The sequence below is a fragment of the Microtus ochrogaster genome, unplaced genomic scaffold, assembly GCF_000317375.1.
Source record: "Microtus ochrogaster isolate Prairie Vole_2 unplaced genomic scaffold, MicOch1.0 UNK5, whole genome shotgun sequence".
In the NCBI taxonomy this organism is placed as follows: domain Eukaryota; kingdom Metazoa; phylum Chordata; class Mammalia; order Rodentia; family Cricetidae; genus Microtus; species Microtus ochrogaster.
In genome coordinates this window covers 2581822-2598991 of record NW_004949103.1, presented here as the reverse complement: position 1 = coordinate 2598991, position 17170 = coordinate 2581822, and the positions used below count along the sequence as shown (strand labels likewise).

The window sequence follows — 17170 nt, the reverse complement described above, 5'->3', positions numbered from 1 at the left end:
TCATCAAACATTTTATTTGATGGATGTGTTGAGTTTAAAGTCAGAAGCCAGTCAAATGTTGATTCTAAAAAATAACTTACTCTCCAAGAACTGCTGCCAGCTCCGCTAGAGAGACATTCTTCCCAAGCCAAAGGTGGGCTCTAGCTGACCCTGTGTGCAAACTTTACATACAATCTTGTAGTTTTTAAAAATTATTAGTCCGAAGAAAGTGGTATTTTGTGAGTAATTTTGTTTTAAATCATTGTTCCTAACATTGATAGCAGAAACAAACTTTTATTGACAAGAAGCTGGCTTTGCCCTTCCACCCCTCCCCCAAAGCCCTAGAGCCCAGTAAATAATACAGAGACTTTCTCTGAGGTTCCTAATATTTTCATACATCACTTGCCCAGAGCTTGTTTTCTCGTAGCTGCTGTTGGCATCCTTGGGCTGGGATACATCTGTACTTTTCTGGCTTTTAGGTTACTTGCTGCCCTGGCTAGGAACTAGGTCAAATAAAGTTTTGTCTTGTGTTTATCTTTTGTTTTACTCTGACATCCCAGACTGTCCTTGAATCTGAACTGATAATCTTTCCTCAGTCTTCTAGGTATTGGGAATACAGACGCCAACACGTCCAGCTCTAGTAAGGTGTTGAAGGGATTGAAAACCTTATCACTGGGCGGTGGTGGCGGCAGCTGCGGCAGCTTACACCTTCAATCCCAGCACTGGGGAGGCAAAGGCAGGCAGATTTTTGTGAGTTCAAGTCCAGCCTGGTCTACAAAGCAAGTTACAGAACAGCCAGAACTGTTACACAGATAAACCTTGTCTCAAAAAACAAACCAACCAACCAACTAACAACAGTAGCAAAAAAGAAAAGCTTATAATTATCTGATGTGTTACTTTAGGATCACCCTTTTAATTTATTACTGTCTTTCTAGAAAATGTAAAATAGATTCTTGAGAGGCAAGTAAGATGTTCTCTCTGCAAACATGAATGGTCATTCCAGAAATGAGGAAGTTTCTCATAGCTACTTCAGTTCATAGGGAATGGGTTGTTTTTGGTAAGACTTTAACTTCTCATTTCTTAGTTGTTTGTTAGTCCCACAGGGCAGGGAGCCCTGATTGCTCTTTGGGCTGATGAGGGAGGGGGACTTGGTCGGGGGAGGGGGAGGGAAATGGGAGGCAGTGGCTGGGAGGAGGCAGAAATCTTTAATAAATAAATAAATTTAAAAAAAATTCTCAATCTAGAAGATTTTATCAGCAGCAATACATTTTCTAAGGCAAGGTATTTATGAAACAAGTGCTGTGGGATGTATAAGGTAACATGCAGATGGAGTCAAAGAAGAGTGTACATATACATGATTCTGACAGATGTGGTCAAATCTTCTTTGGGTTCTTATTCATTGCAACAAGTTGGAGTCAGAGATCAGAGAAACAGTGAGTCACCACCCAAATTTGATCGTCTTCCCAGGTTCTGGTTTATTGCTACACAACAGATAAAAGCTGGGGAAAGCACACTATATCTAGAGTTATGAGGAGGATCTATATGCAAATAGGCAGCCCTAAAATACTATTTTTTGGGGGGGCATTGTGTGTGTGTGCATATTCAAATGTGTGGAGTATAGACAGAGGTCTGTGACATCAGATTCCCTTCCTCAGCTACTCCCCACTTCATTTATTGTGACAGGGTTATCGGACCTGGGTTATGCCAATTCCAGTTCATCTTGTGAGCTTACCTCTGGGATTCTCTGTCTCTGCCTCCCAAGTGCTAAGATTATAGCTAGCTGCCATGCCTAGCCAACTTTTTTTTTTTTTTTTTTTTGGTTTTTCGAGACAGGGTTTCTCTGTGGCTTTGGAGCCTGTCCTGGAACTAGCTCTGTAGACCAGGCTGGTCTCGAACTCACAGAGATTCGCCTGCCTCTGCCTCCCGAGTGCTGGGATTAAAGGCGTGCGCCACCATCGCCCGGCCCCCTAGCCAACTTTTTACATAGGTTGTGGGAACCTAAGCTCTGGTCCTCACACTTGTACAGCAACTTCTTTATCCACTAAGCATCTTCCTGGTCACCAAAAATACTTCTCTACTTAGCCCTGGTAAGGCAGAGGATACTTTGACTTGTAGGGAGGAAGGTCAAATAAAAAAATGATTATTTTTGTTAGATTTATTTTCATTATGCTTTATTTATGTGTATATATTTATGGGCATGTTTGGGCAGATGCCCTTGGAGAAAGAAATACAGGCAGTTTGTGAGCCACTCAGTGTAGATGATGGGATCCAAACTGGGATCTTCTTCAAGAGCATTCAGTTGTCAACCCCCTGTGAAGGTGGCAGAAACAAATGTTTGTTTCAGATTAAAACAACCTCTGGAACTGGAGAGATAGCTCAGCAGTTAAGAACACTTGCTGCTCTTCCAGAGGACCCAGGTTCAATTTCTAGCACCAACATGGCAGCTGACAACTGTCTGTAACTACAGTTCCAGGGGATCTGATACCTTCACATCAATGCACATAAATAAATTTGAATAAATTATTAAAAAATTAAAACTACCCATTAGGCGTAGAATTACTTTGCAGGAGCATGTAGTGTTAATGGAAAATGTTTACAACCGGAGACATGTATGTGAGGAATGTGCATGTCAGAGCAACTTCAGTACTAATGCTGATAGCATGAGCTTGGGTCCATATTCTGCCCACGACACCAGAAGGACTTATTTTTCTTTTTAAGACATATATTTATATGACCTAGGCTGACTTTGAACTCACTTTGTAACCAAGGATGACCTTGAACTTCTGAAGTGCTAGGTACCACCATGCCTAGTTTGTGTTATGCTAGTAATTTAACCCAGGATGTCCTATATGCTAGGCAAGCACTCAACCAACTGAACCACTTTTGTAGCTTCTTTGTTTACTTTTTTTAAAATTGTTTTTAATTAATTGTGTATGTGTGTGTTTGCATCGTGAGTATGGATGCTTGAGGAGGTTAGAGACCTCCTTTGGAATTGGAATTACATGTGGTTTTGAGTCAGTTGATGTGAGTGCTAGGAATAGAACTCATGTCCCTGGAAGAGCAGTAATGACTTTTAATCTCACTGAACATTTCTCCAACCTGTTTACATTTTTTAAAAATATTTATTTATTATGTATACAATACTCTATCTGTGTGTATGCTTGCAGGCCAGAAGAGGGCACCAGACCCCATTACAGATGGTTGTGAGCCACCATGTGGTTGCTGGGAATTGAACTCAGGACCTTTGGAAGAGCAGGCAATGCTCTTAACCTCTGAGCCATCTCTCCAGCCCCCTGTTTACATTTTTTGCATGTGTTTAAAAATATTTTTGTGGAACAAAGAAGTCTTGATGATAAATATTGCATTTTGAAGATTCAGTTTCTACTTTTTACTTAAATGTTATAACATAATACATGCCTAACACAGTATTGGGCACAGAAACAACCAAGGATGAGTTCCTAAAAGGCATCTAACAGTTTGCAGAACAACACAACACTGGTTGGGCAGAATTTTGGGACAGGGATACCAGGGACCCATGTGTGAGCTGGGGAATGTTGTGAGTAAATGATGGAGCTGGGAACTGAGAGCAAGCAGAAGATGCGGAAGAACCTACTGTGCTGTGGATTTGCAGTGTAATCTTAGAGACAAGAAACCAGCATTCCGTCAGCCAACAGTGCAGAGCTCATGGTAGTGGGGATGCAAACTTTGGGCTACTGAAGTTAAGGGGCCACTGAGGAGACCACTGCTGGGGAAAGATGTAGACGGTAGAAGTGGGTCTAGCTGAAAATTCATCTGTTTAGAATTTCCTGTTTCTTCTAGCAGCAGGTATTAGTTCTTCTAAACAATGGGATGAGAAGTTAGTGAATTTTTATACATCTTAGCTTCTGCCATAATTTCCATTTATGAGTGCCTAGAAGTCCAACCTGAACTGGCTTGAGGGGAAGTCACCCAGCTGCACGTCCAGAAGTAGGGCTGGCCCTTGCTTGGTTTGATTCCAAGCTCTGATGGCACTGGGGCTTCTCCTCTGCTTCTCCAGCTGCCTCCTCCTTTCAACTCGGTTTTGACCTAGCTCCTCATAGGGGTAGAGGTTGATGACACTGGGCATCATGTTCTCACACACCATGCAGAACCGTGGAGTGCTCATTTCTGGCTGTTCTCATGCCTCTCTTGAGCAGATCCTTGAAGGTGAGCCCTGCAACTTTGCTTTCAGCCACCTAGGGCATGAAGTGGGGCAAAGGTATGAAGAAGCAGAACCTATTTCAAGAATGGGGGTCAATGGGGTGTGCTTTTCAAGGGTATATCTTGTCCGTGCTGCTTCCCCATTGCCCTTACTCTTCTTTCTACCCTGCTTCCCAGATGCTAGTATGTAAGATGCTTCCTATTGCTATACTCTTTTATTGTATTCTCTACCTTGCCATGTAGTGTGAAAGCAATGAAACCTGCTACATGGTGGTGGTACATGCCTTTAATCCCAGCACTCAGGCAGATGTGAGTTTGAGGCCAGCCTGGTTTTCAGAGCGAGTTCCAGGACAGCTAGGGCCACACAGAGGAAACCCTTGTCTCTAAAAACAACAAACAAAAACAGATGAAACCAGCCCACTATGAACTGAAATGTCTCAAACTATGAGCCAAAATAATCTTTCCCTATTTCAGGATTTTTCTCAGGGGTTGTGTGTATGTGTTTACTTGTCATTGCAACAGAAAGCTCATGGAGGCATACTTGTTATCTTTTTATCAACTGTGCTCCATTAAAAGTCAACTGGTTAACACTGAATAAGATCAGGTATGTTTCTTCAAAGTCCTAATCTGGAAGACAGAACACAGTTATCAAGTTTCAAAAGCAGATGAGACAGAAGAACTTCCCAGGTAATCATCTTATTTTTTTAGCAGCTGCTTTTCTAGATACACTGGTGAGGTAACATAAGGTTAGGGCTTTGATTGACTTCTTCCTGCTGTCTTCTATCAAAATGAGATTGGGATCTGAAGAAAGAAAAAGAACATGGTATTCTAAAATACAGCTGGTGTCACTGCTGTCTGCTGCTAAGCATCCACCCCTGCCTCCCACATCTTGTTAACAACCTCCTAAAGAACAGAAGCCCAGTGAGTGTGAATGAGACTGTGTTCCCCTTCTCCCCCAGCACACACACTACTACCCACTTCAGGTCCTAGGTGGCTGAAGGCAAAGTTGCAGGGCTCACCTTCAAGGATCTGCTCAAGAGAGGCATGAGAACAGCCAGAAATGAGCACTCCACAGTTCTGCATGGTGTGTGAGAACATGATGCCCAGTGTCATCAACCTCTACCCCTATGAGGAGCTAGGTCAAAACCGAGTTGAAAGGAGGAGGCAGCCGGAGAAGCAGAGAAGCCCCAGTGCCATCAGAGCTTGGAATCAAACCAAGCAAGGGCCAGCCCTACTTCTGGACGTGCAGCTGGGTAACTTCCCCTCAGGCCAGCTCAGCATTAACTCAACAGTGGGGAGGGACATTTATATTCAGTATAAACTAAAAGTATTTTAGGTCTTTTTATGTTATACTGCTTTAAAGATCTGATTAGTTCAGTGATTTTAATAAAATATTAGCTGGGCAGTGGTGGCGCCCATAAAGGGTAGTATGTGCAGGGCCTGGGTTCTATTCCTAGTACCAAAATTAAACAAAAGTTTTACAATATGAATGATATCAGTGTTAACACCTGATCTTAAAAGGTGGTCTGTGTGTGTATGTACTTAGATCTTTGTTGTTTGTTTGTTTATGTGTGTAGGTGGGTATGTACTTAGTTCATTTATTTATTTATTTGTGTGTGTGTGTGTGTCACAATACATGTGTGGAAACCAGAGAACAACTTGCAGAAGTTGGTTCTCCTACCACATGTGGTCCCAGATACTTAGCTCAGGCTGTCAGGTTTAGCAGCAAGTTTTTTTACCTGATGAACCATCTCACTGGTGCTCCTTTTGTTTCTGAGACAGTCTCACTGTAGTCCAAGCTGGCCTGAAGTTCATGATCCTTCTGCCTCAGCTTCCTAAGTACTGAGATTACAGTTACGTGCCATGAAACCTGGCATCTAAGATGGCACATCTTATGTGTTTCTTGCTAGATTTGGGTTTTTCTGTAAAGGAAAAAAAAACTCACTTTAACAACTGAATAATTGGGAATAAGTTGCTTTTTTTTTTTTTGTAGTGGTCTTATTATTTTACTTAGACTGGCTTGGAACTCCTGGGTTCAAATCATCCTCCTGCCTCAGCCTTTGAGTATCTGGGACCACAGCCCTTCATGACCATGCCTGGATTGACTTATTGGTTTTCTTGAGTAAGAAATGCTAACTTTGAACCCTAATCAGTCAAATATTATCCTCCTCCCAAAGAATTAGTCATACTTGGTGGAGAGATGGAATCTAGGACCTCTGTGCTAGAGCCCTGCAGCTATGGCACAGCCTACAAAGCCCATTCTCACTAGTATAGATATATTACACAGACTCATTACTTAATTAGATTTAAATTTTTACCAGTAAAAATCTTAGAAAATTTTTCTATACTATTTTCTTAAATTATGTATTCTTTTGACCTTCAACTATTTTCAGTCAGACTCTCTACAGAACATATTTTCTATGCCTTGTGAAGCCCGCTGTTTCTTCTGCATAATTTGCCCCCTCAACTGGCCAGATTTCTAGTCAGTGTGTATTTGCCTTAGTGACCATTCTTTCTTGGAAACCTTTGTTTATCTCCCAGACCAAGAAGAGAACATCCATCTTCAGTATTTCCTTAGTGATTGCCATCCCAGAATGGTTGGCTCACTTCTCCCTGCTAGACTGCACATCTCCCAACAAGTGGAGTTTATGTTGTGTTCTTTGTTACAGCCTAATGCCAAAGGGAAAACCTGCTGGTAAGAGGGTGACTCTTTCTCCAGGTACACACAAAGCCCTGCCAAACAGGAAACCTGAGGTTGTTGCCAGGTACCAGGTTCAGGTGGAGATCCACAGGCTGCCTCTTAATTCTGTCAACTTTCAAGCTTTGAGTGTAATGCTTCTTTTGATCTTTGAGTATGACTCTTAAGACAGTATAAATGATAAAAATCTTACTTGGTTTCTTGGGATCTTATTCATCGCATTTCTTCTCAGATATGTGTGTGTGTGTGTGTGTGTGTGTGAGAGAGAGAGAGAGAGAGAAAGAGAGAGAGAGAGAGAGACTAAAATAATATCATACTGTAGTTAACTACTATATTACCATAGCATTCCATGCCAGTCCACTTCAAATTTCTTTAGTAGCTGTCTTGTCCTATGTCTGCATGACCGTGACTTATTTATCCATCTTCTCCTATTTGACATTTAGGTTATCTCTCCTTGTAAATGGAGACTGTACCTTTGTTTCCCAACCATCCTGATGGAAATAATCACACAAAACTATATTAATTACAGCACTGCTTAGCCAATGGCTCAGATGTATTGTAGCTAGCTCTTACATCTTAAAATAACCCATTTCTATTTTTTTATATTTTACCATGAGGATCTTGGTTTGTTACCTCTTTCTCCTTCAGCAGCTATTTGGCATCTCTCTAATTCTGCCTTCTTTCCTCCTCTGTCTGTGCTTGAATTTCCTGCCTTGCTATATTCTGCCCTGCCATAGGCCAAAGCAGCTTCTTTATTAACCAATGGTAATAAAACATTCACAGCATACAGAGGGGAATCCCACATCATCTCCTTGTTTGTCATTATTGACAACAATATATTCAACATAGATTTGCTAAATCGTTTACATTAGTGATCAGTTCCTCAGGAATTCCCAGTAGACTTACGAGATCAAAAGTACATGCTTAAGATGTTTAACATTTGCTGTCAAACTGTACTTCATAAAGACCACATGTCCTTGTGAGTTTGCAGTTTGTACAGACTGCTGAGTGCATGTCACCTAGGCTGAGCTGTAATAGATTTCAGGGTCTGGATGCTCATTAAGAGTATCTCACCTCAGCCCGGGTAGAACTAAGCTCCATCGTTTCCAGTAATTTGCAAGTGACTCTCCTGCATGCTCTTTTTGTTCTAACTTTTTATTTTATGTGAATGGATGTTTTCCTTCATGTATGTCTGTGCATCAGTGCATGCCTGGTGTTCACAGAGTCCAGAGGAAGGTAATGGATCCCTTGGAACTGGGAGTTACAGAGAGTTGCGAACTGCCATGTGGGTTCTGGGAATTGAACCCAGGTCCTCTGAAGAGCAACTGGTGCTGTAAACCACTGAGTCATCTTTCCAGCCTCACTTTAAAAAAAAAAATACTGTGAACTACAGAAGCTTAGAGTATTTTCTCTTTCTTGAAGAAGCTTTGAGTCAACACTGTTAAGGCTCTGACCTTTGTTCTTATTACAGAACACAATCTGTCTCTAGAATATATCATAGATAAGAAGTGTTGGGTCTCAGATGTAGTCTAGTTAAACACAGTCAATAAATGGAAACGCTGATCATTCTCATTTGACTAGCAGCATTGTTTCCTTGGAAAATGGAAATAACATCATTTACCCCCCCCTCCCAAAAATGAGTTCTAAAAATCTGTCCAGCAGATGACTATTACAGGTTCTGAGTATGAGAGGCACAAAGGGGTCATCTGCTTTCACTCATATTTGGCAGCAAAAGAGTTATTTTTGTGTTTTGGATCAAAGTGAAAATTAGGTTGACGGTTGATGGTTTGTGTTTTGCTCTTTAAAAAAATGGTTGGAATTTATAGTTGTGGTTCTTTTCCTTCAATATCCCATGTCTTTCATTTGCTTTTCTCAATTTCCCGAGACCAATGCCCTTCTAAATAGTAACTTCTTTATTCAGTCATTATCTGCCCTGCCAAGTCTTTTCACATCTTGTCTTTCTACTATTTTAATCACTTTATCAAATGAAAGACTTTGCAAGCAAAGCAGACTAGCAAGGTGATAGAAAATAATTCTGTAAGTTTTTGCTTTAAGGAAAGAATTAAGTAAACTTATATTGGGTTATGATATAGCCAGAGAATTTGTAAAGTGGGTAATGGTCAGATACAAAATTATGCAGATCCTACTGTGATCCTAAGTGCTCTTTAAAAGCACATGGGAAGACTAACTGAAGCACACTCAATTTTTGTTTTTACTGAGTAACAATACAGTAGCTGGTGTCCCTTCCCACCTTCTTGCTTTTGAAATTGTGTTTAGATTTTTATGCTGGTGTATATAAACCAGGGAAGATAAGCTGGCAATCCCTGTAAACTGCATTATACTTGTTGGGTGTTCTTTAGATAGTAAGGTAGAAAAATGAAGATTTAACCATTTAACTGATAAGCCATAAAACCTTACCATAGCCTGAATACTCACTGAAACTATAGCAGAAACTATGGGAGACATTTAGTGTATAGTATAGAGTTTATATTGGGTTTCAGTTGCATTTCTGTTTACGCTCAAACATGAGTTGATTTGCCAGTTGGCATATCTTACCACTGCAAGTAGGTTCTGGAGAAGATGAATGATCTAAGCAGACTCCAGTGAGTGCTGGGTTCTAATGCTCATTTTGAGTATTGGTAGGAAATGTGTGTGTAACCAGTTGTGTGCAGGGCTCCTTAACTGATTCTCCAGTCTTAGTCATCTAACCTGGTGAAATCTCATTGCAGGAGAATGACATCTTGGGCTGGGAGAAAGGAGCTTATAAGAAATGGGGAAGGAGTAAGAAGAAGTGCTCAGATCTAACGCTAGAGGAGATGAAAAAGCAGGCTGCTGTCCAGTGTCTGCGCTCTGCTTCTGATGAAGTAAGTTTATGTTTTCTAATGCTTAGGGGGAGCGGGTTACTCTTAGAAGCTTATACAGCAGCAATAACAAAACAACCTAGAAATAAACTACTTATCTCACTATTGAGAGGTAGACATTTTTACTTTATAAACTTTTTCAGTTTATAATAAATAAAATAAAATAAATAAAAATAAAGTCTTGAGATTTTATTTTGTTCGTTTTGTTTTTGTTTTTTGTTTGCTTTGAGATAGGGCCCTACTGTGTAGCCCTGGTTGATCTAGAACTCAGTATGTAGTCTAGGCTGATCTTAAACTCACAGAGATCTGCCTTTCTTTGCTTTGTGAATGCTGGGATTAAAGGCATAACCACCATGCATGGCCTTACATTTTGTTTTATAAAATATATTTTGCACGTAGCACTCTAATTAATGAATACCACATTGTTTTAAACTCAGGTCCTTGACTGCTCAGTGAGAGCTCTGCTACTGAGCTATACCCAACCCTGTATCTTTAAAAAAGAAAAAAAATCCTGTTGTTATTTTTAAATGCATTTCATCAAATAATATTCCAACAGCATAGTGGTCACTGCTAGATTACTTACTCTTGATTTTCTGCTGTGCTGATTGGAACACTATGTATATGGTACTTTATGTTATATGCATGCTTATTTTGGATATATTCCTAGAAGTAGGTTAATATTTCTTATGCCTTGAGTACAATATTTAAGATTCAGATCTTTTTTTGTTTTTAGTTTTTTTCTAGAAAATCAGTTTATTTTTAAGCTTCTTATGTCACATACAGTCTACACTAAATTTGCTTTAGAAAATGATCATCTGTTTAAATAAATACTATCAGTTCTTTGTCACCACTCTTACGATGAAAGCTCTGAAATTATAACTACTTGAAATGGTTGTGCAGTGAGATGGTACAGTTTTTAAACACTATTATAATGGAAGGTTGACCTGAGAGGGTTCCAACCTTCAAACTTCCTTCCTGAGCCAAAGGGTCCTGTGCTCTAATACTGTGCTAGAGTTTGCTTCAAACTGTGGAGTTTACTCATCTGACTGCATCTGTTGCAGGGGCTTTTAATACTTAGTCCACACTGTCTTCTTACCCCACCCCCCACTGTGTTCTTAGCCAACTCCCAATTGTCTGTGAAACCTGCTTTCCTGCTGGGTATCCTCCGTACTTGTGTATCACTCTACGTCACAACCTCTAACCCTAGATTTCTATTGTTAATTTGACTGTGCTCTTTGGAGCCAAGAATGAACTGCCTGCCTGCCTGCCTGCCTGCCTGCCTGCCTGCCTGCCTCCCTCCCTCCCTCCCTCCCTTCCTTCTTTCCTTTTATTTTTTTTTACCTTGGAGTGCCTATCAGGCTGAGTTCTGAATATAGATGCTATTGAATTTCTCTAGAACTAAATAGAATATTCAGTCTTAAAAACTTCTCCTGTTATGGAAATTCTCTTCCGAGCTCTTTTTCTCTCCTCCTTCCTTTTGACTTTTTAATTCCAAATTGCCCAAAGTTGTTGCTCACACACCACATCCATTGGGCACAGGAATTTAAAAACTGTAGCTTCTGTGGATAGTCTAGTGACTTCCCTCCTGTAATTAGATACTGGCAGAAGCAGCTTTAGGAAGTATTTGTTTTGGCTTAGGGTTTTGGAGATTACAGTTCATCATGGCGGCAAAGGCATGGTATGGAGGAGATATGTGGGGTCAGGAGAACTTGAAGCTTGGTTTGTTAGCTTTTGGAGGATCGGGATGCAGAGATCTAGAGCAGAGGTTTGGCCAGGCTAGAAGCCTTCAAAGGCCTGCTCCTAAATACCATGTTCCAAAAGCTCCATAACTTTGTAAAATAGTGTTGCTAACCTGGGAAATTTATTCACACATTTGATCCCCTGAGGCACTTTCCAGAGGCAGTCCGTAATATATGGTTCTCTATCATAGGTACCATTGCATTACTCAAAGCAAGAACATCATTCATCTAGCTTAAGAAAAATGAGTATATATAGGGATGAGATATAGGAATGTCTCACTGAAACCGTGGGCTGAAAGGGTAAAGACCCGAAGAGGGTCCTGAACTAGGAACTGTGAACATCAAATAAAGCTATTGTCCCTAATGACCTAAAGTCTCCCATTGCCATTCTCTCTCTCCACTTGGGGATCTTTCCTTTCTTTGTGAATTCCAGCTTTAGCATAAATGTGTTAAAGAATGGCCATTCCAGCTCCAGCTCAACATGATTGCTGCAGTATCCAGTGCTGGTCACTTAGAAAAAGAATCTTACAGGCTGTGAATGTGTCCACTTGTACTGTGATGAAGTATGGTGATGGACAGAGAACAGAGAAAGATGGTGTGATTAGACAGTCACAGAAGTGGATTGATAAAGTGATTGGAGCTTGCAAAGGAATTGGTGAGCATTTCAAAAGTGTGAAGTGCCTGTCTGTATGCTTTCTTCACATGGTGGGAATTGAGACCACAACCACTAAGTCCAGGACCTGAGAACACTCAGAGCTGCTGTGCTGTCCCAGCCAACTATGCCTGGAGCATGGCCTTCTCTTCCTAGGCGCCCGGGTGATATATGAATGGGCTTTCTGAGAGTCTTTGGCTTTCTTCTGAGAAATTCTGAAGGATTGGAGGGTTTGGAGAAGAGGATGATAACAGTATGACTTAAATGATGATTATAGCTTATGACTGCTGCCTAGAGACTGGACGATGGTGATGCTGGCTAGCTGGGGTAGAGTGCAAACTAGTGAAATAAGAACCTGTGTGGAGGCTGGGGAGCATGGGTTGGAGAGCATCCTGTACTACAGTGAGACTGTCTGAGGAAGCAAAATGAAGCAACAGCTGGCACAGTGACCCTGTGGCAGATTATAAGAACTAGTTGGAATCTGTATCGAAGGCAGAGCTGACCAGATTGCATGTAGGGTAGAGAAAAGGCAAACAGTCCAGGGTATGACAAAGATCTGTGGTCTGAGCACCTTCGAGAGTATTTTCCTATTTCCAGGGAAAGGAATCCCAGGAAGGCATCCATCTGAGTGGCTGGGAATGAAGAACTCCTGGAGTGTGGGACACCTCCCTGAGAGTGTGAGGTGCAGGTGATTACATGACCAGGTTTGGTTAGCTGAGTTGCTTGTGGGCCTCCGAAGCCTTAAATAGTAGAATGCTTTCATGCTGCTTATGTAGCCTGGAGCTTCTCTTTCCAGAAAAGGTGGAAATCTGAGGTTTCTGCAAAATTTCTGATGTTTCAAATGTTGAAAAGTGAGGACCCGAGAAAGGAAACAAGTGGAAGAGGCTGTTCTAAAAACTTACAAGTTCAGTGAGCAGAGGACATAAAAATAAGCCTGTGTGGGGTTACAGTATGGGGAGCAGGATGAGGGGCAGTAAAAGGGGCTCGAACCTTTTACCCTCTTCTCCCTTCCCCATGCTTGCATTTATTGCTGCTTATGATTAATTCACATGTTCTTCAGTCTCATGTAAATAGCACCATTCTGTATTTGTTTTACAGCTTTCTTTTAAATGTTTAAAATTTTGTGCTTATAGCCATTCTCTTCTTTCATTCTTAGTTATTAGTAATTGTTAGCTTTGGGATATTTTCTTAATAATACATCTTCCAACCTTTCCATTGTGTTCTCCACCTCTTGTATATTCTCTCTTTCTCTCTGTGTGTTATGTTTTGCTTTGTTTTTTGAGGTAGTATCTCACTACTCACCTAGTAGCTTTGACTGTCCTTGAACTCTCAGAGATCCACCTCTTCTGCCTCCCAAGTGCTGGGATTAAAAGTGTGTTCCAGAGGCTCTTATCTATTCTTTGTGGTACCTTTTCCAGCCTGCATGATGGGTCACTAGATTGAAGTCTTAGATTCTGGTATTTGACAAAAGCTATGGACCTGGCCAGGAGGAAATGTAAGCATTTTCTGTACAGTAATTTTCATGCAGATTAATGACCTTCCCCAGTCATACTTCATAGATGAAAATGTCTGCTTCAGCCAGGCATGGTGGACCATGTCTATAATCACAGCATTTGGGAAGCTGAGGCAGGAAGCCAGTGAGTCTCAGGTCAGCTGGGCTATAGAGTAAGACTATCCTTAAAATAATAATAAATAAATAAGCAAGCAAAATACCATTTTGCAAAGTATCTATTCCAAGCCCTGCTTTGAAACCTTGACCTTTCTTATTAAAGGGACAGTGTGATATTAATGAAAAGTATTCAAGAAGCTCAACCCAGAACCTTCCAAGCTTCTGACCTGAATCATCAGAGTTTAGATTTTACTGAAGACTCACAAATATCTGAAGAGAAAAAGAAATGGTCCAGTAATAAATGGGATATTTTCCTATGTGTTGAAAACAAAATCTGCTTATGTTTAAAAGATAACATAAGGCAATACGAACATTAGAGAACTTAATTCAGGTTAAAATCTTTTCTTCTGTCTATTGATGGCAGAAAGAATTAATAGCTCATCTGTCATCGTACCTTGAAACATGTTTAGTGAATTCTTGTGCCTTTAGGCAAGTCCACCCTGCAGCCCAACACAATCATAGAGTGCTTTGATTTTGTGTAGTTGTTGCTGAAAGCTCTCAGTTCTCAAGGGTGAACTTTGTAGATGTTTGTGTTGTGGCAATGGTAAATGGTTCATATCATTTCCCTATTGAAGAGTGAAGCAAAACAGAGTTGCCTTTTTGTAAGCTTTGATTGTGGTTTTGTTGTTTGTTTTGCTTTTTTGTTGGTGTTTATGTTTGTTTGTTTGTTATTTTTTAAGAAAGAATTTCATTGTGTAGAACAGGCTCCCCTCAAACTGGGCATCTTCCTATATCACCCTCTTGGTGGCTAGTGTTAACGAGCTTGTGTCACCGTGCTTGGCTACTGGTATTGTTTTATCATCACTTATAGCAGATGTTTTGAGGGGTGGGGAAGGTAGTGCTGGATTGGAACTTAGGGCCCACAGGCACCGAACCCCTGAGCTGTGTGCTGCCCCAGATTGAACCTTTCCTCCTCGCTGTCTTCTCTGCACCACCCCAGCAGTATACAGTCTGCGCCCTAGACCTCTGTCCTCCCTGCATGCAGCACGTGTTCATCCAGTGGGTGCTTCACTCCTGATCTGAGCCATTTCTAAAGAGCAGATGATGTAAGAGCTGGAGGTACTCTGGAAGTCCTCTTGTGTTCAAAGATGGGAACTGTCATCCTCACTGGGGCCTTAGAGCAAACAGCATTTTGGTTTAGATTTTAAAATCTTGTTCTACTTCTTGGCCCTGAAGGCAAGAGTTTGTGAGCACCTGCTCTGTGTGCTCAGTCTCCTCAGTCGGTGGTCGTCTTCTTCCTAGCTTACCACTGACAGTTCTCAGGGTTTTTGTTTTTGTTTTGTTTTGTTTTGTTTTGTTTTGTTTTGTTTTCCATCGGGTATAGATTGCAAATTTTGGAGTCTCTTTTTTTTTCTTTTTTCTTTTTTAATTTATTTATTTATTAAGGATTTCTGCCTCCTCCCCGCCACCGCCTCCCATTTCCCTCCCCCTCCCCCAATCAAGTCCCCCTCCCTCATCAGCTCGAAGAGCAATCAGGGTTCCCTGACCTGTGGAAAGTCCAAGGACCGCCCACCTCCATCCATGTTTAGTAAGGTGAGCATCCAAACTGCCTAGGCTCCCCCAAAGTTGTTTATTTGTTTGTTTTGGTGTTGGTTTGTTTTGTCTTTTGAGACAGGGTTTCTTGTGTAACAGCCCTGGCTGTCCTGGAATGCTCTCTGTAGAACAGACTGGCCTCAGACTGACAGAGATCATCTGCCTGCCTCTACCTCCCAAGTGCTGGCATTAAAACCATGCATCATCAACGCCTGACTGACAGTTCTAAATTTTATAAAGATTTTTTTAAACCTTCAGACGTTAAAGTGTGAAGCTGATCCTTGATTCTTTAATATACTGTTATCAGCAGCCATTCTTTTGATACCTTACCTGAGTTTCTTTCCATTTCCTTTCCAGCTCTGCTGTAGAAGTTATGATTCTAATCCATAAAACTATAAGAGAACCCTGTACAGTATGGGACTGAACCTGCTATACTTGATTTCAACTCTGTAGGTTAGCAGAATTTGCTGGGAAATTCTGCTGGTCTTGTTTGTGGTTCCATGCAGCTGTAATGGGGTAGCAGTGATTTCTGTCTTCACAGGACTGGTGCTTTAGAAGGCATGGTCTGTGGAGCCTGGAGCTGTCATTCTGGAAGCATGTATCCACATTACTAATGTGTTTTTATTTGGGAGGGCATGCTAACGAGCAAGTGCTGAACAACTTGCTTCACTCAGAGTAAGGGACTGCCTGCCATTTAGCACTGATGTTCTGGAGAGACTGAAGACAGTCTGGGCTGTGAGGTATTGGGCTCCATTGAGAAGTCATGCAGGAGGATGATCCAATAGCAGAAAGACAGCAAATAAGAGACAAGCTACTTTCTTACATTTTAACCATGGCAATAAATACGAGACAATCTTAATGGAAGGCTTAGAGTACGCAGCTGTGGCACTGGGAAGAGCAGAGGAATGAAGAAGGTGAGGGACCCACCAGTATAGGAAATCTAATAATAATAATCAGCTACTGCAGGTGGTCTTCCAGTGTGGAAACTGAGGCTGGGGTAGGTCAGTGGCTTATGTGGAGTCACATGGTTTACCGTAGCTTTAGACCCAGATCTCTTTGAGTTAGTTCACTGTGCCATGTTCAAATGGAAGTTAAGGATATGCTTTCATATTGGGTGTTCCCGAGTTGGGCTTGGGGTTTACCCATCTCATACTTGGGGACTATCCAGTCCAGTGAGTTCTCCATGAAAGAGAAGCTTAAGATGCTTAACACAGCTATGAAGTCTTTTGGTATGTAGAAGGTAGACCATGAGGAGACCAGGCCAGTCACCTCTTCCTGACTGATACGGCTTCAAATTGAGAAGCACAGGAAACATGGGAAAGAGTGGGAGATGTCTGAGAATGCTGTGGGCCTGACAAGCAAGGCACAAAGGAAACCTCCCAGAAGCAGCAGTACAGTAACTATTCTATGATAAGCCTTAGTTTACAGCAGAGTAACAGACCTGACCTTGTCCTGCAGCTACCAGCAGAGGAGGCCAGAGGCACAGACCAAACCAAAGAGACTGGGCAACAGCCTACAGGGTACTTTGTTAGTTTGCTAGAGGCAGCCTTGCTGTCAATTGGACTGACACTGCCCGTGCCCCCAACTCAGCCTCTTAGGCCTGCCTCCCAATCCACATCATCAGACACTGAGGCAGTTTTGAAGGACAGCATACAAAATTTAGAAATGACATTGATACTTAAGTAGCCTGGGTGATATGGGCTCTGACAGGCGCATCACCTATGTGAGTGTTGAAAGAACTGGAGGTATTCTTGGGTTTAGAGAGCTAGAGCAATTAAGCACATCCCTTGATTCCAGTGTGTGAGGCAGGGCAGGAATTCAGAGCCAGGTGTGGAGACCCAAGCCCAAATCTATCCCACT

The 17170-nt window shown here is 41.5% G+C and overlaps 1 protein-coding gene across 2 annotated transcripts in view; it reads left to right on the top strand.

The window, feature by feature from the left end:
* Positions 1–17170, top strand: part of Kiaa0232 (KIAA0232 ortholog) — a 63453-nt gene that overhangs the window by 23974 nt on the left and 22309 nt on the right. For both annotated transcript variants that reach the window (XM_013353316.2, XM_005365943.3), the window contains exon 3: positions 9586–9720. In XM_013353316.2, the coding sequence (XP_013208770.1) occupies positions 9586–9720 (135 nt within the window). The remainder of the gene's footprint in view (positions 1–9585; positions 9721–17170) is intronic.